At 43.3% G+C, this 24,487-nt stretch overlaps 1 protein-coding gene across 1 annotated transcript; it reads left to right on the top strand.

The window, feature by feature from the left end:
- Window positions 1-1,267: 1,267 nt before the first annotated feature.
- MBTPS1 (membrane bound transcription factor peptidase, site 1) lies at window positions 1,268-22,471 on the top strand. The gene is made up of 22 exons (XM_008933393.3): window positions 1,268-1,769; window positions 2,842-3,099; window positions 3,506-3,709; window positions 4,081-4,191; window positions 5,388-5,497; window positions 5,871-5,987; window positions 6,975-7,042; window positions 7,635-7,737; window positions 8,460-8,611; window positions 9,511-9,672; window positions 10,237-10,381; window positions 11,442-11,630; window positions 12,180-12,352; window positions 12,990-13,105; window positions 13,426-13,582; window positions 14,402-14,526; window positions 14,953-15,030; window positions 16,587-16,727; window positions 19,055-19,186; window positions 19,679-19,805; window positions 20,501-20,631; window positions 21,651-22,471. The coding sequence occupies exons 1-22, from the start codon at window positions 1,583-1,585 to the stop codon at window positions 21,845-21,847; spliced, it is 3,183 nt and encodes a 1,060-aa protein (XP_008931641.1). The 5' UTR covers window positions 1,268-1,582; the 3' UTR covers window positions 21,848-22,471.
- The last annotated feature ends 2,016 nt before the right edge of the window (window positions 22,472-24,487 follow it).

The raw sequence follows: 24,487 nt of genomic DNA, 5'->3' as shown, positions 1-24,487 counted from the left end.
TCGCGGTCCCTGTGCCCGTCCCCTGCTTCGGGAAGAGCTGCGGCGAACCCCAGGCGCCGCTGTCCGGGGCACGGGCAGGTTGGCAGGGGTGAGCCCCGTCCGGCCCCTCGCGGGGAGGGTGTTCGACAGGGAACTTGTGGGCGTGCTGTTCCTTGTGCTTAGTTTCCATCGTACTTCAGCATCGTGCTCGCGTACAACCTGTTATCAGCCCTAAGCGTATTTGCTTTGCTTATTTGTTTGGTTGTTTTATTTTATTGCCATAAGGGTTATAAGCGAGGGAAGTGATAAGGCTGGCAAAGCTCGGCCAAGATCAGCAGTCAGACTACTGTGCTGTAACTGTGTCGACTTTAGGGATGAAGGGGAAACTTTATAATCACAAGCCGTCCCCAGCCTGTCATGGTGTTGTCAGTCAAGGGAAAACTTAGTAATGCTAAATAAAGTTAAATAAAAATGAAGCAACAGCTGTCACATTCAGACCGGCTTCCTTCTGTGGCTGTGCTGTGAGGTCAGTCCATCATTCCCCTAAATAGTGTGAACCCCCTAATAAAGCCCCTCCTTTCCAGCCCTGGTCACAGCTGCGGTGTGCAGTTCTGCTCTGCTTCTCCGGGTGGTGTGACAAACCAGGCATAAATGTTTCTCTTTGCTTATCTCTTAATTGCCTTTAATCTAGCAGTTGCTGGTTAAGTGTTTGGAATGCAAAACAATACTAGCATTGCAATTTTTCCTGAGTGCATTGTGCACTTTGGAACGTCAGGGGAAGAGGCTGTCCCTCCAGGTGGGAAACACTTCCAACACGTTCCTTTAGCTTCACATTATTGCATTCTGTAATCAGCCCTTGTTTTCTCGGGTGCCCCTGTTTAGTAATGCATGTCCCAGCTCAAACAAATTTGAAAGACTTTTTTCATACCGATTTTCAAGCACAGGGACTGCAGGTTTACCTCCTCTTCTGTCTCTTGTCCTTACCAGGCCTTGACATAGAGTTTGAATCTGATTTTTTCCTCTTTGCTTCCCTTACACAAAGTGTGGTTGAGTTTGGTTGTTGCTGTTGACTGTTCTGTTGTCAGATTAACACCCAGGTGTTCCACATCTGCTCTGGTATGAGCAAGGGAGAGACTTGAGTGTTACTGAAAAATTATTAAATGACATGTGAACATTTTTCCTGATTATTTCTAAAATGAGCTACCGAGGGTGTCGTGATTTGGGGTTTTTTTTAGGTTTTAAGATTATACAGTTGCACAAACATCAATCTAATTATTTTCTATATTGCCCTGCCTTACAGGTTGGCTTGCAATCAGCTTTGCTAATTCTAGGGAGTTAACTTTGCCATCAGAAATGGAATACAGGACTCAGCTACCACATCCTGAGTGACCAAATCATTTAATACAAAATGGAGAAGAAGCGTAGAAAGAAATGAGCCTGTTTGTTAGGCTTGACCTGGAAAGACCATGAAATCTCCACTTATTCTGGACCCAGCTTTAAGAATATCCAGTTGATCAGCACAGCGAAAGCAACGTTTACTGAAACAAAAATGAACTAGTTTATAAAGAAGAAAATTGTGATTTGAATATATGGAATTTTTGGAATGAAACCATTTTCTTCCATGACCATGAAGTTTGCAAACATCTGGTTTGTTCTGGTTGTTCTTTTACTCTGTGGCAAAAAACACTTTGGTACCAGACTAGGGAATTCCTCTCAGGAGGCTCACATTTGTCCTGGATGTTCTCGCCTTACTCTGAAAGTGGAGTTCACCTCGACAGTCGTGGAGCATGGTAATAAAGAGTTAAGCAGTAAAAAAAAATCCATGTGAAGTTCAAGTGTATGGTACTGATTTGTGGTGTTGTGCAGTTGTAACATTCAGGGTTTCTGCAGAAGAATCATCTGCTAAATTCTCTGTATTCAAAAAGAGAAACACTTTTTCTGAGGTTCTTTGCTTATCTGGATACTGTGTTCAAAGAACAGGGGAAGGGAGAGGGAAATAAAGAGGGTGTTAAAGGTGGAAATGGAGTGTGAAGGCTCAGGTGGGCAAGTTTGGTGTGTTCAGTAGCTGTTTTGACCTGGTGCTGTGGTTGAGGCTCTTTTATGAAATGTAACTGCACAAGTGGGCCTCGAAGGAGTGACAAAGGCAAGAAGTCTCTGTGGATTTGCTTAAGTTTGGAGGCGATAGTATGTGCATGGAAAAAGTGCAGATAATTGCACAGGGAGCAGGTGAAAGGCCAGGTGAGGCAGATGTGGCTGCTGAGGTGGCAGGGGAAGCAGTGGGACACCTTGACCCTGCCTGCCCTTGCTGCCTCAGGTCCCTGTGATGTCCCCATGGTGCTGTGCTCCAGGGAGGGTGGCAGCAGTGACATTGCTGTGCCTGGGGAATGTGGGGGGTGTGCTGGGGCTGAGCCCACTCCCAAAGCACTGCTGCACATCAAGGACTGCACTGTTGGATTGGCTTCATTGTCTGAGCGTGTGATAGTTGGGAAAGTCAGTCATTTGCACTAAAACTTAGTACCATGCAGAGTCTTAAACCTTACCTGTTAAACACACTGAATTGGCAGATGTTTGTACTGCTGGATGTAACAGTAAGTCTGTTCCCTCTCCCCTGCTCCTGCTCCATCATTTCATCTTCCATGATACTTAAAATTCTACCTTCTTTTCAAAGGTTTTTATCACATCTTGCAGGTTTCCTGATGCAACACTCCCCCCATTATATAGCAGAGAAGTAAATTGCAGATTTCTAAAAGCAATTAAAAAGTGCCTCAAATTGTGGTTATTTGCTCTAAATAAAGAGTCAGACTTTGTGATGTGAATGCATGAGTAAGCTACCAGTTCTGATAAGCTGTGCTCTTGTTGCAGAGTATATTGTGGCTTTTAATGGATACTTCACAGCTAAAGCCAGAAGCAAATTTATTTCGAGCGCGCTAAAAAGTAGCGATATTGAGAACTGGAGGATTGTACCTCGCAACAACCCAGCCAGTGACTACCCCAGCGATTTTGAAGTCATTCAGATCCATGAGAAGCAGAAGGATGGAGTGCTCACTCTGGAAGACCACCCGAACATCAAGCGTGTGACACCTCAGCGAAAGGTCTTTCGCTCGCTCAAGTATTTGGAGTGTAAGTGATTGTCTGTAATCAGAGATCATGAGATCTGCTTTGGAAGTGTTCTCAGCCTTATTCCAAACCATCAGCAGAGCATCACAGAAATGAGAAGTGTCCTGCAGTTTTTCTTTAATTTACAGAAATCTGTTGTTTTGCTTAGAAAATTACCATGGTCCTGTCATAACCTTTGCCAAAGCATGGCAATGGTTCTGTCTACAACACAGAAACACTTCCTTTGCAGCACTCAGTTACCTGAGACTATGGACCTCTGTATCCCTAACAGATAAACCAGAAGCTTTTACTGATTTTGATCAGAGAAAATGGATGCTCAGTAGTAACAATATGATGTGTGTATTTGCTTAAAAATCAAATCTTTTGTGTTTTTCCTCATACTGTTTTTTTTTATCCTGATGCTGCATAGCTGATCCAATGCTGCACTGCAATGAAACCAGATGGACTCAGAAGTGGCAGTCATCCCGCCCCTTGAGGAGAGCAAGCCTCTCCTTAGGTTCTGGCTTCTGGCATGCAACAGGGAGACACTCCAGCAGGCGCCTGCTGAGGGCTATCCCTCGCCAGGTTGCTCAGACCCTGCAGGCAGATGTCCTCTGGCAGATGGGCTACACAGGTAGGCTTGTGCTTGTTGGCTTAGAACAATAACCTTGGAAAAACAAGTGTAAGAAGAGGCTAACTGACTTCTGTGTGTTTATCTCTTGTTGGGTGCCAGATCCGGAAAGACTGAGAAATAATTTGGTTTGAAATGCACTGTATATTTATGGAATGTTCATCTCTCTGTGTGTGTACTGTGTTTAGGAGAAGCTGGTCATATTTATGATCTTTGGCTGAATTTCTGAATTGGAGTAGGAGTTTATTTAAGATCTGTGACTTACTGAGGTTGTAAATCGCATGCTACATTAAACAAAAGTTCTCCTTAACTTGATAGAATAAATTTACTATGGAGCTGAGTCAGAAAAAGTAATAATGCTTTTCTGTTAATAGGTGCTGGTGTGAGAGTAGCAGTGTTTGACACTGGCCTGAGTGAGAAACATCCACATTTCAAAAATGTAAAGGAGAGAACAAACTGGACTAATGAGAGAACCTTGGATGATGGTGAGTAACTGTGCAGTTTTCCAACTACTCCTGACCCTGGTGTGTTTTGCACTTGCTGCTGTGCTGCCAACATCTGTTCAAGCCTTATATTCTGAGATCTGAAGCTGAATTCTGCGGTGTCTCAAGCACTTTGTACTCAAACAAAGTTCAGCAAAGGGTATTAAGGTTCCAGGAGGGTGTTGCATAAATCTCCTTTGAATCATACGTGACACTCCTCATGGCTGTGGGAAAATGTCAGGGCAGGAAGATGTTGTGTAGGTGTAAATGCACTGTCACAGTAGGTGGCAGTGAGAGCAAAGCCCACAAGGCTGTTTGCTTTCCTACTCCTTTTTATGTTGCTGTTTCATACTTCTGGGGGAGAGCATTTACCTTCTTTACTGAGCAGAGTTTTGGCACCTTTGTGGAAGGTTTTTCTGTTCTGTATAATTGAACTTTTTGTTTTCCACAGTATGTTTATGTTCCTTTTTCAGATGTTGTCCCTAACCTGCCCTGACTGTGTGCTGTCACAGATTATTAACTCCACACAGTTTGGGTCAGTGAGTCAGCTGGCAGTTTAATCTCTCTAGAGTTCAAGGCAGATGCTTATGTTGCTGAGTCTGGTGTGCATCTCTGTAGTTTTATCATGTGTAGTATTTCTTTACATTGCAGCAGCTGCTTTTGGTAGCTCTGTTCTGTGCCCACACGGTTGCTGCACAGGCAGACTTGCAGTACAAAAATATAATGTAGGCAGTCCTATAAAGCAAAAGCTAAATTACTTTTTTGAGGAGAGGGGGAAAAAAAAGGTGTTTCCTTGTCTCATTGTTCATACTTAACAAAATACGGTTATTGCAGAGTCGGGATAAAAATTCTTTAAGAAGTTTACATTAAACTGCATTGACTTTGTGAGTTGCATTTTCCAAAATACTGCTTTTCTCTCGTGATTCCATTGGTAGCAATCAGGAGTGGATGGACTGCAGAGTGTATCACTCAAGTTTCAGCAGCTGGTTTTCTGGCTACCCAGGGCTGCAAACTCTGTCCCCACTGAACCTGGTACCAAAATGCAATTCAAAAAGACTGGGACTGAACCCAGTGTTTGTGGTTGGTTGTAAAGTCTGATAAATTGATGTGATTTTTGCTGTAGGTGATGCTTAACACTGTAAATCCTTGGCAATGTTTGTCTTCTAACATCTTATTTTGTTTCCTTCTCCTGGTGATAGGTTTAGGCCATGGGACTTTTGTGGCAGGTGTGATAGCCAGCATGAGAGAATGCCAGGGATTTGCTCCAAATGCAGAACTGCACATTTTTAGAGTGTTCACCAATAATCAGGTAGCTATTTTACATGTGTTTCAATTTCTGCCTTTCTGGGTTAATGCTGTATTAATCCCTTGGGAATATTGCATGAACTTGTAAATGTAGACATGGATAAGTAGGAAGGATAGAGATATTTGTAAGAGACCTACCACAAGATTTCTTACAGTTTGCAAATCTGGTATATTTTTCAGAAATAGTATGTGTAAGTCTGATCTGTGTAGTGTGGGAGCAATCACTCAAATGTACTGAGCACTAGAAATTTAGGGAGACCACTGTCACTTTTGTGCTTTATTCTGTTGTTGTTTCTGCTCTCTCTCTGCAGTCTGTATTGCCATGGAATCACTGGATTTTTTTAATGATAACTTTTCCCCCCTTTTTCTTTGCATAGGTCTCATATACATCTTGGTTTCTGGATGCCTTTAATTATGCAATTTTAAAGAAGATAGATGTGTTGAATCTAAGTATTGGTGGGCCAGACTTCATGGATCATCCATTTGTTGACAAAGTTAGTATGAGGAAATAAAGTGGTCCTGGTGTTTGTATCCCTCACACAAATGCTGGACTTGCAGAGCTGTTTGCATCTGGTCCTGCTGACAGTTTCCATGGAGGCTCATTTGATGAGAGAAATTTTGTACAGTGTACAGGCTTTTAGGAATATATTTAAGGAATGGATTAAAAAAACCCAAGCACAACCCAGATGTTCACAGAGCCATGGAAAATGCTCTTTTACAAAATGCTCTGTGTACTTCTAGGAAGTGACTCCCAGGCAGATAACTAAGAGGACTTTTAAAGAAGATGCTTAACTGAAATCCACCCTTCTTTGGTTTTTTTGCATCTCTGCATGGTTAATTTATTTAATGGTAAAAAAGATGTATAGTGTGAATTTAGTGAATTTCCTAAACCAGTTTGTTTAAGAGCAAATAGGTAAAAAGGTACAGGTAGTTGATTCAGCTGTGTGGCAAGATATTTGTTTCAGGTTAGGATGGAATTAGGTTTTTGTCTTTGTAAATGTCATGGTTCCCTGAATCGTTGGTCTGGCCTCCAAAAGCATTAAGTGGATAATTTAGTTTTTAAAAAAGGATACAGTCTTTCTTTGTAAAGGGTAATTAAGAGGTTTGAGGCATACAAATTCTTCCTTGTTTTTTTTATGATAACCTGCATTGAAATGTGGTTTGACAGTGACTTCACTGTACTCCCCAGAGTACTACTGGAGGGGGTTCATAATCACTGCTTGGCTTTGGCATCTGGACTACTTTGTTATGGACAGGAGTTTTTCTTTGGTGTAATATAAAAGGGTTCTGTCAGCAGTGTCACATAATCTTAAGTAAGTTTGGAGCTTAATACTGGATATACTGGATGTATTTTGTGAGTCTGAGTAAGAATGAGGTGGTGGACTAATCCTTCACTTCTGTCAGGCCCCATGGAGTATTTGTTTTTTAGAAAAGACTCTTTTTGGGTGGCAGAGCCTTATGGTGAACGTTATTTTTTGTAGGTTTGGGAACTGACTGCTAACAATGTCATCATGGTCTCTGCTATTGGCAATGATGGCCCTTTATATGGGTGAGTTTCAGTGACCACTTCAGAGAAAACCAAGCATGTTGTTATGTGGTTTTGGAAGCAGTTGTGCTTGCTCAGGAAGTTTTCTCTCCTTTTTTTTCTGTGATCTGTTTATAGAAAGTGACTCAAACTCTTTTCAGTGTCCTTATTGCTTGCATTTTGTGAAGCACTTAGCTAAATATTTTTCATTGAAACAGTGGAAAGTCAGTAAAAGAAGAATGGCAGTGCTTCCAGCTGACACTTCTCTGTTAGTATGAGCAGACTGACCTTGGACTAAAGGGATACAGAAGGGATCAAGCCACAACAATTTGTGGTATATTTCTAAAATAAATGCCTAAAAGGGGATTTTGTTTTGTCTTCAGGGTGTGTGGTTTGGTGGTTACTGAGTTAGTGACTGCCTGATAAGTTGCTCTCACTTGTAAAGTATAACTGTATCTGTTTAGGCCAAAATTTGTTTCTGTGGAGATTAAAAAGAGTATCTGACAAAAATCTGGTGGCAGCGTGTCTGTCACCAAGATAAACTTACTACTGTGTCTTGGGGTTTTGGGTGTTGGTTTGTTGGGTTTTTTTGTTCCTATCTCCCAACTTGTTGTAGGACTCTCAATAATCCTGCTGACCAGATGGATGTGATTGGAGTTGGTGGCATTGACTTTGAAGACAATATAGCTCGCTTTTCATCTCGGGGAATGACCACTTGGGTAAGGCACTCTGGCCAGCCACCCTTGCACTCAAAATAAGGGCCTTGGAAAGGCAGCCTTTTTCCAAGGGGTAATCCTGTGCAGATGGGATGTGCTGGAGCACCAATGAGAAAAGATTTCGGGAGAGATCAGGGTATTAGAGACTGTAAGTCTTTAAGCAAGAAACTTAATGTTCTTTTCAGGGTGTCTCCTTATTAATCCTGACCACTACGGACATTTTTGGTAAATTTCTGAAATATCCAGTTCCTTTTGACTGATGGTGAGGACTTGTCTGTGGGGTTAAATCTGCAAACATGAAGGCCTGGCCTTGTCCTTTAGTTTAAAAATCCTGGGATTTCCAGATGCTACATGTAACATTGCACTTACTTCCCTGTAGAACTGAGGTCATGGTTGCTGCACACGTGATTTCAGATGAGCTTGCACTGTGATCTTGGTGGAGGGGAATATCACATGGTTTTGTTAGTGGAGCCAGGTGGTGGCCAGGTTCTCATTTTGTCAGTGGTTTCATGCTTAGATACTGATCAGCAGTAACATTGAAATGTTGAGAACTTCTCATGAACAGCCTGAGTCTTCCTTTAGGTTGCTATTCTGTGGTGCTGAACCTCAGCTAATTTAGGTGATAATTTTACTTCTGAATGACCTGCAGTTACTTTAAGTGCCCAGATGAAGCAACCAGTGTTCATTATGCATTAGGGCAGTAACCCATCTGTTTTCTTTCCCAGGAGCTGCCTGGAGGTTACGGGAGAGTGAAGCCTGATATTGTCACCTATGGCTCTGGGGTGAGAGGCTCTGGCATGAAGGGTGGCTGCCGCTCCCTCTCTGGGACCAGTGTGGCATCTCCCGTGGTGGCAGGGGCTGTTACTCTGCTAGTGAGGTGAGTCCTGAATAAGAACCTCTAAGAAGATAGCAATCAGGAGGGTCATAAAGGAATTCACTGAGGAAAACGAAGTTGTGTTTAGATGTAGGAAAACAAACTTGGATTGTTAAATCACTCTTTTTCTGCCTGACACATTACCTTGTCTGGCTGCCTCTAAGTTTCCTGGGAGAAACTTGAGAACTGTTTTGTATAATAGATAACTGGAAAGAATAGTACTATAAAACAATTTTGTCCCATTTTTTTAGTCATCTGGAATTGCTGGGCTTATATTAATTGTATTCTAAAAGAGCAGGTGCTCAAAGTAGGTACCTGTGGCAGATAATTATCTGCACACTTGTGAATTTTTTAGGATGTAGGGTTTTATGGCTTTTACCCAGTTGCATAACTCAGCTGTTGCAGACGAAAGAACTTGGAGGTGGGAATGGCAGGTGTGTCCTTCATGTTTGCCACAGCTACATAAGGATGAAACAAACCTTTTTTGGAGAAACATGCTAAAAATTCAAAGTCCTCTTTGCATTTCCCCTGTAAAATGGTGCATTTTTCTTTGAACAACAAAGCTATTTTCTCCCCTTGGAAGACAGAGTATTTTATTTAGCATATAAAGATACTGCCCTGATTGTAATGACTGTGGGTCATGGAGCACACTGTAAGGAGAAAAAAATCATGTATTACTAGTTTTTAAGAGAAATACATCAGAAACTTGTCACTGTTCTACCTGTGAATCAGTGAGAAATCAAGCAATAGTAGACCAATATGAACAGAAGATGTTACAACAAACTGATTTTTTTGATTGGATTTTCTTTAAATCAAATGGCTGTTAAGGCAGAACATTAAACAAGGCTGGCTAAAAACTGGAGCAAAGGCCACCTAATGGGATTTATTGTTTCCTCCCTCAGCACAGTGCAGAGGCGTGAGCTGGTGAACCCAGCGAGCATGAAGCAGGCACTCATTGCGTCAGCACGGAGGCTGCCTGGAGTCAACATGTTTGAACAAGGACATGGCAAATTGGATCTTCTGAGAGCTTATCAGATCCTCAACAGCTATAAACCACAGGCCAGGTTAATTTTAATCCTTAATTAATCAGTGGTGCACTGTAATGCGTTCTGTTCTTCCGAGAGCAGGCGGTGCAGGTGTCACTCTGTTGAGCAATCTGGGCTTGGGCAACAGCAAGGACTTGCACAGATCTTACATAATCCTGAGGCACGAATTTGGAGAAGGGAATGGATGGAAAATCTAAAGTATTTTCTGCCTAAGTTATAGCAGTGTAGGGGATGCTTTATTTTCTCTAATAGCCTTAGAAGTTATGAGTAATGTAACCTGGAACACGGCGGAAAAGTACTTAAGTTTTAACTTTTGAGCATAAGAACATTCTCCCTGTGCTGAAAAGTTTCTTTTTTTGTGTGTGAAAATCTTTTCACAAAACTTAAAATGTAGAAAAAAAGAGAGGGAGGGAAGAAGATTTTAGGGCAGATTTGGGAAGTGAGGTGAGAGCTTGATAGAGCTCTATGACTGGCATGGTTTATCTGTAATTTTTTCATAGTTAGTTATATGCAGTTGCATGTTCTTCTTCTGCCTATTGATTTTTTTTCTCTTTAAATTTTCCCTCCTCCTTCCTGCTGTAGTTTGAGTCCAAGCTACATTGACTTGACCGAATGCCCCTACATGTGGCCCTATTGTTCTCAGCCCATCTATTATGGAGGGATGCCAACTATTGTTAATGTTACAATCCTCAATGGTATGGGAGTCACTGGGAGAATCGTAGACAAGGTAAGTGTTAACATTGTTCCAGGTTCTCACTGTTAATGTTGCTAAAAGCCCCCCAGAAAATACTCCTTTAGCTATGCATTTCCTAGAATAAATGTCACTGCTGAGAGCAAGAGATGCAGTGTTTGATTAAAGGGTGCACCCAGATGGGTACATTTGTAAACATGGGCTGTCCACAAGTGTTCAGGCAATGCACTGGTTTCAGAGGTGTGTAGCTTTTTATCTTTGTAAAACCAGTTTGAATTGAGATGGACTTAGAGATTTCTTTGTATTCTCTAATAGCATTTAAAATCTTTTGGATAGACTTTCCTCTTTTTTTTTTTTTTTGGTCTGGAGCATAAATGATCTTAATAAAGAATCCTGACACTGTGAATTATGCCTCTTGCATGGGTCAGAGTGACCTGAATGTATTGACTTAACCAAACTCTGCTGCAAAACCTGTTCTTTCACACCAGTGATGTTGAGCATGTTCGTTGGGTAGGGAGGATTTTAATTAAGTTTAAATGTAGAATAGATTTGGGAATTGAGACAAGTTAAATAAGGCACCTGTTGGATAATTCTAGCCTATGTAAATGAGCCCAATTTCCACATTTAAGGGTGAATCCAAGGGTGTGTGTTGGATTCAAGCTCACATTAAAGGGTGTTGAAGCTCTTGCCCGACATTGTTAGCTTGTGGTGATGCTCACCCACAGCTGCTGTAATTTGGGGTCTGTTGCACTGTTAGCTCTCTTTACTGAAAGGAAATTCTGTGTCCTGACCAATAAACCTTTGCACAGGACCTCAGAACACTGAAGCAGGGTCACTTGGGCGGTGTCCTGTTCAGGTAACTTCTCACAGTCCTGCCTCTGAAAAGCCTGTGGTCTGGGTCATTGGGCTGTCACAATTAGGTGATTCACTCACACAATGCCAGCCTTTTGAGCTTTGTGGGCATTTTTAGATTTGACATAACCTTCAGAAGAGCTCATGTTTGTTACTTCTTTGTGCAGAGGAAGAGGGCTCTGTGTGTGGAAATTGGGGACTGCCAATGCTGTGTTACCAACGTTGTGTGTTCTCCATTCCACAGCCAGACTGGCAGCCCTACCTGCCCCAGAACGGGGATAACATTGAGGTGGCTTTCTCCTACTCCCCTGTGCTGTGGCCCTGGTCTGGGTACTTGGCAATTTCCATCTCTGTGGCAAAGAAAGCAGCATCTTGGGAAGGCATTGCTCAGGGTCATGTTATGATCACAGTATCATCCCCTGCAGAAAACGAAGTAAGTTCTGTGTGTTTTGGGTTTTCTGGGTTAAGAAATGTTTAAACTGCATCCAGACATACAAATACCTTGTTTTTAAGGGTTTGCTCTGGTCCTGTCATTTGAAGCATAAGTTACATTGGGGTCAGGAAATTGAAGAGTACAAATAGTGATCTTTATAGTTGAGAGCAGGATTAACTGCAAAGTGGATATAATTGGAAATCAGAAAACTTCTCCTTGAGACTGACTTCATAATTTTACTTGTTTATTGTGAATTTTTATGTGTTTTGGAAAGGATTACTCAAATATGTTTCTTCTAGAACCACATTTAATTGTTCCTGAGAAGCTTTTAAGGTTTTGAACAATTGAACCAAATCACAAAGTTGTAACATACATTAAGTATTTTACATTCTGAGCATAAATATAAACTGTTGAGTGCAGAGAAAAGTACTGTGGTGACTCAAGGCAGAAGTCACCTCTTTGTCTCTAGAGCTGGTACTGGTGACTAAAGGTAGATTTGGTCCCTCCATTTCTCTGGTGTTTCACACTGTGGTTGGTTCTGTCCCTCAGTCCAAGAACAGTGCAGAGCAGACCTCAACAGTGAAGCTCCCAATAAAGGTGAAGATCATTCCCACCCCGCCCCGCAGCAAGAGAGTCCTCTGGGATCAGTACCACAACCTGCGCTACCCCCCGGGGTACTTCCCCAGGGACAACTTGAGGATGAAGAATGATCCCTTAGATTGGTATTTGTCTCAGGTTCTATTAAATCAGTATTTCTTGATGTGTTAATGCTATGGGATAACTTTACTGAATGCCAGAGAGCTCTGGCCTTTTTCAGTGTGGCATGGGATTACCTCTGCTAAGAAATTCATGGACAGCACTTGGACTGTGTATGCTTTTGGTGCAGGATTGTTTTTTGTGCTTTATGGTTTTATTCACATGAAGTGAAAAGCTTTTAAAATGCACATTTAAGATACTAAGATTTTTGTTTCATTTTTCTGCCCTAATTTCTCCCAGGAAGTTAAGGGGGGCACTTTATTAACTGCTTCAGCACTCACTTATCAAACAAACATGAGAATTTAAAAGACTGAATCCCAAAGAACAGACCCCTTGTCTGTTGAGGGAGACTTGGTTGAAGCAGGGAAAGGCTTGGCTGAGCTGTTACCTTTGGTAGATGGAGGGGGAAGCATCTGTAGGAAGAATCATGCAGCAGGGTCTCAGTGAGGATTGCTTGGGGCAGTGACCAGGACACAGGCTTTTGGAAAGCTGCTTGGAGCATGTACATACAGCAGGTGGACAGGATTTCAGGAAATCAGAAAGGTGGAAATCAGATTTCTGCATGCCAGATTTAAATGTCTCCAACACTCTTTTCTTTCTAAGGAATGGTGACCATATCCACACAAACTTCAGGGACATGTACCAGCACCTGAGGAGCATGGGCTACTTTGTGGAGGTTCTTGGCTCCCCGTTTACATGTTTTGATGCCAGTCAGTATGGTAAGCATGAGTTAATTGCCTTGCTCTCCATACTGTTAACTTCTTCCTAAAGCAGCCTGGATTTTGGAAGACCTGAAGTGTTGTGGGTGTGCAAATAAAAATTCTCATGGTAGTAGAAAAATATTATGACAGTGAGTGTATTTATGTCTTATATTTTCCATCCTTAAATGTGACTTCATTAGGTGAGCTGTCAGAGCAGGGTACACAGACCAGATATTGCCAAAATGTGCACTTGTGTTGACTCCTGCCTGGGGTGTGTGAACAGTGATAACACTGTAGGGAACAGCCTGGTGAGCTCCTGTTTCTGCCTTTACACACAGGGACTTTGCTGATGGTGGACAGTGAGGAAGAGTATTTTCCTGAAGAGATCACCAAGCTGAGGAGGGACGTTGATAATGGACTTTCACTGATAGTCTTTAGTGACTGGTACAACACATCTGTGATGAGAAAAGTCAAGTTTTACGATGAAAACACAAGGTACTGATTTATTTCCCAGTTCTTCAGGAAATAAAATGCCACAGAACTGCCATTTTATGCAGTTATACCCTAAAAATCCCAGATGTGATATGCTGTACTTAGCACTTGGATGCTGCCCATAAGAAGTGATTACCTGAAGAGCAAAACTGACCTTAAGCTGCAGCTTAATGTGCATAGCTATGTTATTATAATTGCAAAGGCCTAGAAAAACATTTACAATGAAAAGAAATAAGAAATGGGGGAGTGGCAAACAAAGAAAAATGGACGTGTTTTCACATTAGGGGAGCAGAATAGAAAGAAAATGTGCATTGCAAGCAGCCTAACCAGGTTGTGCACCTGTTACTGAAATTATTCCAGGTATCATATAAAGAAAAAATACATCAGTATCCCCAGTGAGTAACTGCTGTAGTTGTCAGGCTGTTCTGTGTTACTGCTGAGCTAGAGAGATCTGTTCTGCAGTTTGTGAGCAAGTGACATTTTGCTTCATTAGAAAAATGAGAAGCAGGTAAAATGACTGTTGGTTTTGCCTCAGCTTACCAAACAAAGAGCATGAGACTGAACTCCTTCTAATAAATTGAAGTTTTCCATGCAACTGAAATGCACTGAGAACTTTACATTAGTATTACTTAACTTTTACTCAAAAGCACTAGTGTCAAAGAGAGACAGCTGCTTATGTGGCCCTGGACTTAAATAAGGCTTTGAAATGTAGTTTATGTCTAAGTGATTTGGAAAAAGTCAGTGTGCAGAAGACACATGACTTTTGGTTATCCAAGTATATCCTGTGTATTAGTAAACAGTGTTACACTGTAATTTTTACAGGCAGTGGTGGATGCCTGATACTGGAGGTGCTAATATCCCAGCTCTCAATGATCTGCTTTCTGTCTGGAACATGGCCTTTAGTGATGGGCTGTATGAAGGAGATTTTACCATGGCAAGTCATGAAAGTGAGTACTGGAGTCCATTGCCTACACAGTGGGTTGTTTGGAAAACAGTTTTCTGAAGGTGTGAGTTGGGTGAGAGTGAAGGGAGCCACTCAAATTCAGTGACAAGAGGCTCATAAGATGCTTAAATAATTAATTCCTTTGTAGACGTTTTCGTAGTATTTGATTAAGCTTTTCAGTTTAAAAAAAGATAATGCCAGTCTCCTAAATGGAAAGATTTGAAAACTGTGTGTAAAGGTGAACCTGTAAAAGCTGTGCTGAGAAGTGCCTCGTCTGCAAATACACACATTGGCCAAAGTATGCAAATTCATGCACATAAATGTGCAACGTTTTCTTCTGGGAATGTTTTCTTCTGGGCTTGTTTTATGGTGGGAGGGGAGGGAGTGTTGTTTTTGGTCTAAACTGCAATTTTATGGTGATGTCTTTCAGTGAATTATGCATCAGGGTGCAGTATTGCAAAGTTTCCAGAAGATGGCATTGTCATTGCACAGACTTTTAAGGATCAAGGTATGAGCTTCTTGTCTTTTCTCTGTGTTTTAGGTAGAACTTTGGAGTCGGTGCACAAGCAAAGATGCAAAGGTCTAAAAACAATGAGTGTAAAACCCCATGGACAGGGTCGGTGTTTTTTCATTTTGCCTAGAACATGTAGTTCATGCCCAACAGGCAGCTGCAACATGACTCTGTATACAGTTATTCTACAGTACAGCATCCCAGTGTATATATTCAGTTTATTGTGATTGCTGTGTGTGAACACATCCACGTGGGCATGTTGTGCATCTCTGAAGGGGATGTGTTGTAATTATGTCACTTGCTCATGTTTGTCACCAGTTTCAAGTGCTACTGAAATATATCCCCTAATCACTGCCATAGTGAGCATGAGTGTCGTGGTAGCTGTGGTGATCTAAGGGTATAAGTAAGGAAAATTTCAGTAGACAAAATGTCAGCAGCTGGACTCTTGTAAGGGACAATATTCTGCATACGGGAGGCCTGTGGTCTCAGACTTCAGTGATCTGTGCATGTCTGTTCTCTTCAGTGATCTGTGCATATCTGTTCTCTTCAGTGATCTGTGCATATCTGTTCTCTTTACTTCTATCATAATATCTTGTGAGGTGGAAATTCAGAGCTGTAATGGCAGCAGGCAGTTAAAGAAAAAAAAAATCTTGTATTTGCTGAGCCTTTAGGAAGTGCTGTGCAGGAGCAGAGGAGCAGAACTGTCAGTGTGCTGCAGGTCAGGCTGGTGTCTGTGGGTGTGCAGGGTTTGAGTGTGAGAGCAGAAGCACCTGCAGAGCTTCTCATACAATTCAGCACCTGCCAGAGAAGATCAGTGAGTTCATCATTTTTGACTTCTGATGTGCAGTGGAGGTGATTACCTAGTGGAGAAACTTTCTGGAACAGTGAGGAGATCATCCATGTGAGCCTTTTGGAGGAAAGACAATATCCCTGTATGCTGATGACTTAGGTATTTCCTTGTGTGAGAGAGAGGAAGGCAGAGTGTCAATTTGACAAATAGCCTGCTAGACCTGCTTTTTCTGTTGAATCCTTTTCGTTGCATTTCATGAAGCTGAAGAGCTCTCTGGTTTGCTTCTGGTGTCTAAATGCAGTGTCTCAAGCAAAGGGAATAAATTTCAGATACAAATTTGAAATTTATTGGTCTTTATTTTTTGAAATGGGTGTTAGAGGTGGGAAACCTTTAACCTAAAGTCAGCTTTCTGTAGAAATCTGCAGAAGGGCTGAAACAACATAAAGAGCAGAACATTTTGGTTTTAAACCTTTTGCTGAGGATACTAGAATTTTTCATCTAAGCTTGTTCAAGATAATCCAAGTCGTGAGGTCCTTTCTTCTTCTCCACCAAAGAAAGAAAAAATTTATTATCAGTAGGAAACTTTACAGCCAGGGTCCTGAAGCAGTTTCATTTTTATCATAACATCATGGGGGCTTTGAAAACTTTTCTGTAAAGGTGAGTGCCAGGGCGTGGGGCAGAACTGCCTTTGCCAGTTTGCAGTGGAGGGTAAGTTGATATTGATGCTCTGCAGGCTATGGAATTTATTTGTGCTTTGCTTTAGGTCTTGAAGTTTTAAAACAGGAGACTGCTGTCATTGAAAATGTCCCTATCCTGGGGCTTTACCAAGTTCCCTCCGAAGGCGGTGGCAGGATTGTCCTGTACGGAGACTCCAACTGCCTGGATGACAGCCATCGGCAGAAAGGTGGGGGAGCCTCGTTGTCTTAAACTGACAGCTGTCCGGGGGGGGTTTACAGCTCCATCAGAAATAGCTGGGGTCTGGGGACTCTAAATACTCCTTCCTGGGGATTAATCTCAGTTCTGCAGAGCTCTGCTGGGATGCCAGAAGGTTCAGTTAAACAAAAGAGCTCCCCACGTTCAATGGCCCTCTGGGCCCTCTGGTAGATGGGACTGTTTCTCCCACACACCATATTTTTCTGTTCCACAAGCTTTGGAGGCTGGTTTTGGGATGGTGTTTTTTTGCAAGGAGGGGTTGATTGGGGTTTTTTTTACTTCTTTGGGGTGCTTTTGTTTACAGAAAGCACAAACAGTTACACATGCTTGATTTGAGATGTGAAGGGGCCATTAGAGGATCCCTTCACTTGTTCCCTAGTTACATTTCCAGAATATTTATATGGAACAATGCATTTTATCTTCTGAGTTTGCTCATCAGCCTGCCTTGTTCCCTTTGCAACGTTTCCTGTGAGGATTTGTGGTGATGTTCAGCATTTCAGTTGTGCATTACTATTTTCTGTTTATTCTGCTTTGACACAAACCAGCTGCTGAAAATGTGTCAGAAAGTAGGAATTCCCATTTGTGTTGTCAAAGTGTTTGTTTGCAGCTCCAGGTAGCAAGTGTGTGAGGGGGGGAGTGTGGTTTCTGTGACTCCCAGAGAAGCCATGCTCTTTGCCTACACACTGTTTGTAAAACATTTCTTTTTCTAGCACTTTGTTTGATTCTGACTTCTCAAGTTTTTAAGAGGTTGCCTGGGTGTCTCATAACATGTAAAGCACAAGCTGGTAGAACTGTGGCTTCAGGGGACAAAGATAATCCAATATGCAAAGTCTTTCTGCATTTCCACTGAACAGAACTAGATTTTCCTTTTGTGATCAAAAGTACATCTATAATTTTTTAAGCTTTTGTCACTGATATTTTAAAATATTAGGTTATGCAATCCATCCCTTGCCTAATTTATTTAAGTTTAAAGGAAGTTACTGCCTGAGGGAGCTCTCCCATCTGTAGCTCATTTCTTTCCACACATTTTGGGGTTTTTTAAAAGTTCTCCAGTTTCTCCTTATCTGTCTTTGAATTGCTCCTGTGAGTTGCCCTAACACCTGCCTAGCAGTGCCTCAGTGCTTGCTTTAGGTTACTGAAAGCACAAAGCATAGGAGAAGATACATAGCTTTAAATTAAGTAATAGAAAATAACTCTTTGTGACCTCTCAAATGCCATCAAATTCAGTGTGACCTCTGAAGCAAGAACAAGTGGAAGGCTTTAAAGAAATCCTTTAAAATTAGCTTTTAAATTGTGAACCAGGAGCTATATCTCCTGCAGAGACATCGGTGGCTTTAACTGAGGTAAATTCCTAACATTTGTGAATATAAATCCTTAAAATCTGATTGACCTCTTTAAAAAATCAGAGGTGAGGGTTTAAGGGACACCAGGATTATGAAGATTAATTCCCATTGCCAGCCAAGTGTTCCCAGGGGGAGAAGTTCTGAGAAAAATAGTTTGCTGTGTGGTGGAAATAGCTAATAAGGCACAGTCCTCCTCCTGCAAAGGGAAGTCTTAGAGAGTTGTGTTGTTAACTGGCTGGAGTGCTTGTTTGTTAGGAGGAGCTCTGGATTAAGGTAGCAGAGTTCAGGAGAGAATCAAAACCAGGGATCACATGCTGTTGAAGTGCAAAGGAAAACCATGATCCAAGTGTACTGTAGCATTGATTCCCAGGCTGGCCTGTACCACAGCTGCTGTGGGTACTGCTTGTACTTTGCCTGGGATGTAGCCAGAACGTTTCCCCTTTGTTTATTTATTTTTTAAGCTTGTGGAAGCAAATGAGTCATAGCCTTGCACTGAAAACACTACCTTGCTCTTACTTTTCAAGGTATTTATTTTGTCCTTTAAAAAAAGTAGTTAGTTCTCCATTTTGCTGTTTAAAAATGATACCAAAAGCTCTGAGCTTCCTGTGTTTCCACACTGAAAAACCTCGTGATTTTTGTCAGGACTTGGACGGCCTTGCACAACCTGGAATTCCTCTATTTGAGACCTGCTGTTTTATGTCCTGCTCCCCAAAGGAACCTGGTTTGGTACAAAAGAGAAGATATTTTAGGACTGACCAGATTAATTTTGTGTTTGGGGATAGTGTGTGGGAAGTTGCATCTTCCTGAAAGATGAGGTCTAGAACTTCAGGAGAAAAGCAAGAGCCAGAAAAATGGATTGTACTTCTGAGTGTCATTGGAGCCTTCTTAACAGAAAGATAAGCCATTTTAAACGTGGCATAATGCATGTCTTGTTTTGGGGCTGTGAAATCCACAGATTGCTTCTGGCTGCTGGATTCCCTCCTGCAGTACACGTCCTACGGGGTGATGCCACCCAGCCTCAGCCATTCCGAGAACAGGCAGCGCCCGCCGTCGGGAGCAGGACACTCCCTCCCTGAGAGGATGGAAGGTGAGAGCCTTCATCACCCAGCAGAGCCCTCAGCTGAGGGACTGGCAGGGTAGGAAGTCTGGGGCAGACCCCTGGAGTTATAATCCAGTAAGGGCAGTTTGTTGTGAGCTCTGCTATGGTCTGTTGTTTTACAAGAGAGCACTTACTGTGAGGTTTTGTTGTGATATAGCTGTGGTTAGACTAAACAAAATGTTCTGTTCTTATGGCAGGAATATTTAGATGCCTGGTTCTGCTGGGAGCATTCTAGTTACTGGCTACAGAGCAGTTATAAAAGATTCAGTCTTATCTCACGTGCTGCCAGCAAAGCTTGGGTTACCTGCTGTGGCAGGTGCAGACTCGAACTGTTGTGTAAGGTACCCTTTGGTTAATTCTCCCTGAGATGTAGCTGTGAGTCACAGTCACTAAGCAGCACTGTTTGGCCTGGGGTGAATGTTGGTAACTCTCATCCAGCCTGTGTTTGGTAACCCAGCCTCTCTCTGCTGTGAGTTGCAGGTAACCATTTGCATCGATACTCAAAGGTGCTCGAGGCTCACTTGGGAGACCCTAAACCCCGGTCCCTTCCTGCTTGTCCTCACCTGTCCTGGGCCAAGCCACAGCCTTTGAATGAAACTGCCCCCAGGTTAGTGTACATCTTTCTTACACAAGAAGTCTCATTTTCGAGTTCAGCTGAAAAATTGTTTCTTCCATCTGCTTTTGAAAGGGACAACTGGAATGCCTTTCCTAGAGAACTACCAGATTGCAAAGAGGAAATAATCATAAATGCCTCTTCAGTGAATAATTGTGACTCACCTAATAGCTACACTGTGAAACTGTGGCATTTTAAAAATAGCTTCACCAGTCACTGCTGTGATCGAATGATCCCAGCTCTGAGTGAACAGTGTTGCCCAAGCCCATCATCACTGTGTGCCTTTGAAATTTCTGAAGCAGCTTCTTGGACAGCTCTCCCAGTGCTGCTTCTGTCATGTCATTTGTCAGCCACTCGAAGGAATGTGCGTTAGCACACAGCCCTTACCTGTCTGCTGAGCTGGTCATGGGTCCCCTTGGTAGTCTGTGTGCAAGAAGGAGAGTTGTTAGTAAATAGTTGCTCATCTGGGTTGTGTCCCTGTGGTGTCTGAGTTTAGGTTTGGAGACCTGCAAACTGCAGAACCTAAAGAATGGAGCAGACTGTCATCTGGGTCCAAACTAGTGAATTAGACGTAGGTTTCAACTGTCACTTTCTGTATGTGACAGAATTTCTATATGAATTCTCTTGCTAGAGAATTCCTTGCATTACCAGTAAGTGGGCAGACACCTCTATCTTTAATTTTTTTCTAGCAACCTCTGGAAACATCAAAAATTACTGTCAATTGACCTGGATAAAGTGGCACTGCCCAGTTTTCGACAGAACCGACCCCAAGTGAGACCACTGTCCCCTGGAGAAAGTGGAGCATGGGACATTCCTGGAGGTAAATACTGAAAACTTTGAAAATTGCTGGTTTGGTTGTGCTTTTTGTATAAGTTCTGAAAAAAAACCCAAAACCCAGCACAGCCATATGAAAGGCCACTGTTGATTTTCAGTTGCAAAAAACACACAAGTAAATGTATGGCTGTGTTAGAAAAGGCTGACAGATGTGAACTTTTTTTGCATATGAAGAGTTTATTCAATACAGAGCATCATGACATGCTGGGAGGAGGATTGTGGTGGGTGCATTTTGTGTAGTTGAGATTTGTTTTGGCACTGCTCAGGCTGACAGGTGTCAGCAGCAGCCCCTGTCCTTGGGAGCTGTGGCCACATACCCACTGCTAATTAAAGTTCCTTCTGTGAGTGCCCAAAAGCAGAGTCCGGAAGCGTTTGTTGGATTGGTGCCTTGGGCAAGTTATTACACTGGCAAATCATGGTGAGGACTCAAACCAGCTTTCAGTCTAATGGTGGGCTGCTCTCCTACACAAGCTTGGCACTGAAGACCCAGCTGGAAGCAGTTTGAAAGCCTCATACGGACTCTTTTCCCAGTTTGAGCTGCTAGACCAAAGGACACCTGTAAAAATGAAGGGTTTGTTTCTACAGCTCATTCTCACCGTGTCCACCCCCAGTGTCTGGAGCAAGCATGAAATCACTTTCCTTGTTCCATCAGGACTGGAATTGCAGCAATCACTTCCTAGTAAGATTATGGTCAAGCATCTGCATCTCTCTTCTGGTGCAGAACAGAAGATTGTTGTTACAGGGAGATCTGGGTTATACTTTCATGTGCCCAGATAGATCAAGGTGGAAGTGCTGGTGCTTTTCTGTAGCGTTAGCATCCTGTCTTATTTTCACTAATCGGTCTGCAGCTGTTAATCTCTCTGTCTGAACTGTAATCTGATTAATGGCTGCCTGCTCTTTGAACAAGAGTTCCCGTCGGGTGGTTTAGGCAGGTGGCATGAACAGCACACAGACATCGGAGCTCACGTGGTAAGGACTTGCCTCCAGCCCTCTTTGCCTTTGCAGGTATAATGCCCGGCCGGTACAACCAGGACGTGGGACAGACTATTCCGGTCTTTGCCTTCCTCGGTGCCATGGTGGTCCTGGCGTTCTTTGTGGTGCAGATCAACAAAGCCAAGAGCAGGCCAAAGAGACGGAAACCGCGAGTGAAGCGACCGCAGCTTATGCAGCAGGTCCATCCACCAAAGACACCCTCTGTGTGACGGCTCTGCCTCGCCAAAGATGACCTCCTTTCACCGGCGGCTTCCCTGGCCGTGGATCGCTCCCGGGGGAGGTGCAGCAAAGGCAGCACTGATGGGTCTAGTGACGTGCACCTGACATCATCTCATAGTCTTTGGCTTCTGGAGAGAAAACGAAAGGACCTCGTTTGATCATCTGTACATAAAACTGCAGCTTCAAGCAGCTGAAGCCACCAAAGACTTGAATACTGTTTAAATGGCTGCTTAGTCACTACATATCCCAAGAGGGAGAAAATGGACCTTTTTTTTAAGCTGACCAAACTAAAATTTATTTGTTTAGAGGCTATTTTCTATATTTATTGTTGGGGAGGGCGGGGGAAAAGTCACTTTAAGGACCTCTGCTAAGGAAAAACAAGTGCATTTTTTTGGATGGGATGCAATTTTCTAGAACGGTATTACGCTGAAGAGTATAACGTGCACCATTAAAGAAGGGAGGGGGCAAGAGAGACCAGTATAAATCAGTGAGGCATACTCCTGCAGTTTATTTTTATAAAGCCAACTACCATGATGTTTTGTAATTTTTGGTCATGATTTCACCGTTGTTGGTGAAGCAGATTTTCAATAAATATGTTATCTATATGAAGCAAAGACAATGTGCTAAGTGGCTCTTCTTTCCACTGGCAGTCACAGAGAGCAAGTTGTTGAGTAGAGGAGATATTCATGTCTCCCCTCTTCCCACCATATCTTTATCCTTACCAGCAGCATCCCAAGCTGCAAACTTTCCTTTGGATCACCAGCTGGGCAGTTGTACAAACGGTGCTTGGCCTGAGTGAGCACGAGGTTCTGGAAACCTTCAAAACGCAGAAGCTTGTGGTGAGAAGAGTGCTCCCAAAGAGCTGAATAAACAACTGTCCTGGGGATGGCACCTGACAGCACAGTGTGCTGTGTCACAGAGCCAGAAAGCTGGTGTCCTTTGGTTGGTCCTGCCTGAAAGCCTGTGACTTGTCATTGACTTCAGTAAGTTGCCCCTGTCCATGCGCTGCTGGTTAACGTTGCCATCACTGAAATAGCTTCTCTCTTTTGTAGCAGAACTGTGAGGTTTTCCCTGCCAACTGCTGCTATCACTGCTCCACATGAGCACCTTTTCCCAGGAGGAGCCAGGAGCTGGTGTCTGCTTCTGTTGGTCAACAGAATCACAACTTGGGCAGGTAAGTGCTCTGCACTGGTGAAGGGTCTTGGGTGAGCTCTTGGGCAGCCCTGGGCACAGCTGGAGAAAGAGAAGGTGACAGGGTCAGCCCTTCTGGGTGGTCTGACTGCACCCATCCTGTTAGGGCTTATGATCCTGGATGGTGGTGCTGGGCCTTGGAAAGGGCACTGCAGGAGAGAACATTCCTCTGTGTAAGCTGGGACAAGCCTTTCAAGGGGTGGCTGTGGATAGGGTTTGCCAGTGCATGAGTATCCTTCAAAAAGGATTTGGAAAAACCCATTTTCCCTAACCTGGAGAGTGGTGGGTTTTTCCAGCATGTCTCTTCTGAAGATGAGGATGCACTCAGTGCAGGAAGAGTCAGAGTCCTGTTGCTATGCCAGAGAAGGCACTGAGCTTTTGCATTGGAACCATTAGTTAGAAGCTCGCTGGGGCTGAGGAGATGGTCCCAAGGTTGGGCTGCTTGTGCCATCCCAATGGGATTGGAGCCTGTTGCTCCTCTATCTTCAAACATGGCCCTATGATGGCAAGGGAGAGGTATTGGGGTCTCTCATAGGGCCAACCAGCAGCAGCTCTGCAAGTCATCCAGGTTGCAAAAGATCTCTCAGTAAAGGTGTGAAATCTCAAGGGCCAGACCTCAGAAAGGGTTGCAGGTAGCAAAGTGTAATTGTGGCTGGTGTTTTTATTTGTCCAAAACGAGGACTGTCCATTTGCATTTCTGTACCTTTGACAGTCTTCAAAGACAATAATGTGGAAAACATATCAACAGCCCCTTTTCCACCTGCCAAGAGGACACAGCAGCAGGTAAAGCTGCCAACCCACAGGGACCCTTGGGTTACAGCTTGCAGCTCAGGGACTGGAGCACCCAGATAAATGGGAGAAAGAGGGGGAAATATAAGCGAGGGAGCCCAGAGCCACTGAGCAGAGAAGCCGCCTGGGGCTGCTGTGCCATCGGGGGAGAGGAGCTGCATCCCTTTGGTCTGAGGTCCTCTGATCCATCAGGGGGAGCCTGGAAAGCTGTCACTGCTCAGGTCAGTGCTAATGAGGAGTCTTGCTCCTCTCATTGCAGCACTAATGAGAGATTAGAGCCCCACTGCAGCCGTGAAACCAGAGTCAAGCTGTATCAAAGCCCCAGTCCGAATTAAGAGCCTTTCCCAGTGGCTGGTATTTTACAGCCCAGTGGCCAATTTCTAAGTTGTAAAGGCCAATTATTTCTGAAGCCTTTGGTGTGCAGCTAATGAAGGCCTGGAAGGGCCCTTCTAAGTGGTTATAAGCCCCGTAGGCGGCAGAGATGTAATGGAGGTGGCAGGCACAATTAGCCATCCATAATTCCGCCGAGCAGCTGATTAAAGTCTCTTTATCCGTCTTACCGAGATCAGAAGGGCACATATTTGGGAAATCAAAAATGTATTAGAGGCTGTCAGCCAGGGTCTGTGTCCTGAGCCCGGGGCAGTGGCAGG

Source organism: Manacus vitellinus, unplaced genomic scaffold, assembly GCF_001715985.3.
Source record: "Manacus vitellinus isolate BGI_N305 unplaced genomic scaffold, ASM171598v3 scaffold_10_pilon, whole genome shotgun sequence".
Taxonomy (NCBI): domain Eukaryota; kingdom Metazoa; phylum Chordata; class Aves; order Passeriformes; family Pipridae; genus Manacus; species Manacus vitellinus.
This window is presented reverse-complemented; position numbering and strand designations above follow the sequence as displayed.

What these genes read in the sequence shown, in the direction of transcription:
- MBTPS1 (XM_008933393.3), top strand. Translation starts at nt 1,583, where the DNA reads ATGAAACCATTTTCTTCCATGACCATGAAGTTTGCAAACATCTGGTTT. An exon ending in ATCATCCATTTGTTGACAAA is followed by an intron (nt 5,988 to 6,974) that starts GTTAGTATGAGG and finishes TATTTTTTGTAG; the next exon opens with GTTTGGGAACTGACTGCTAA. An exon ending in TTGAATGAAACTGCCCCCAG is followed by an intron (nt 19,806 to 20,500) that starts GTTAGTGTACAT and finishes ATTTTTTTCTAG; the next exon opens with CAACCTCTGGAAACATCAAA.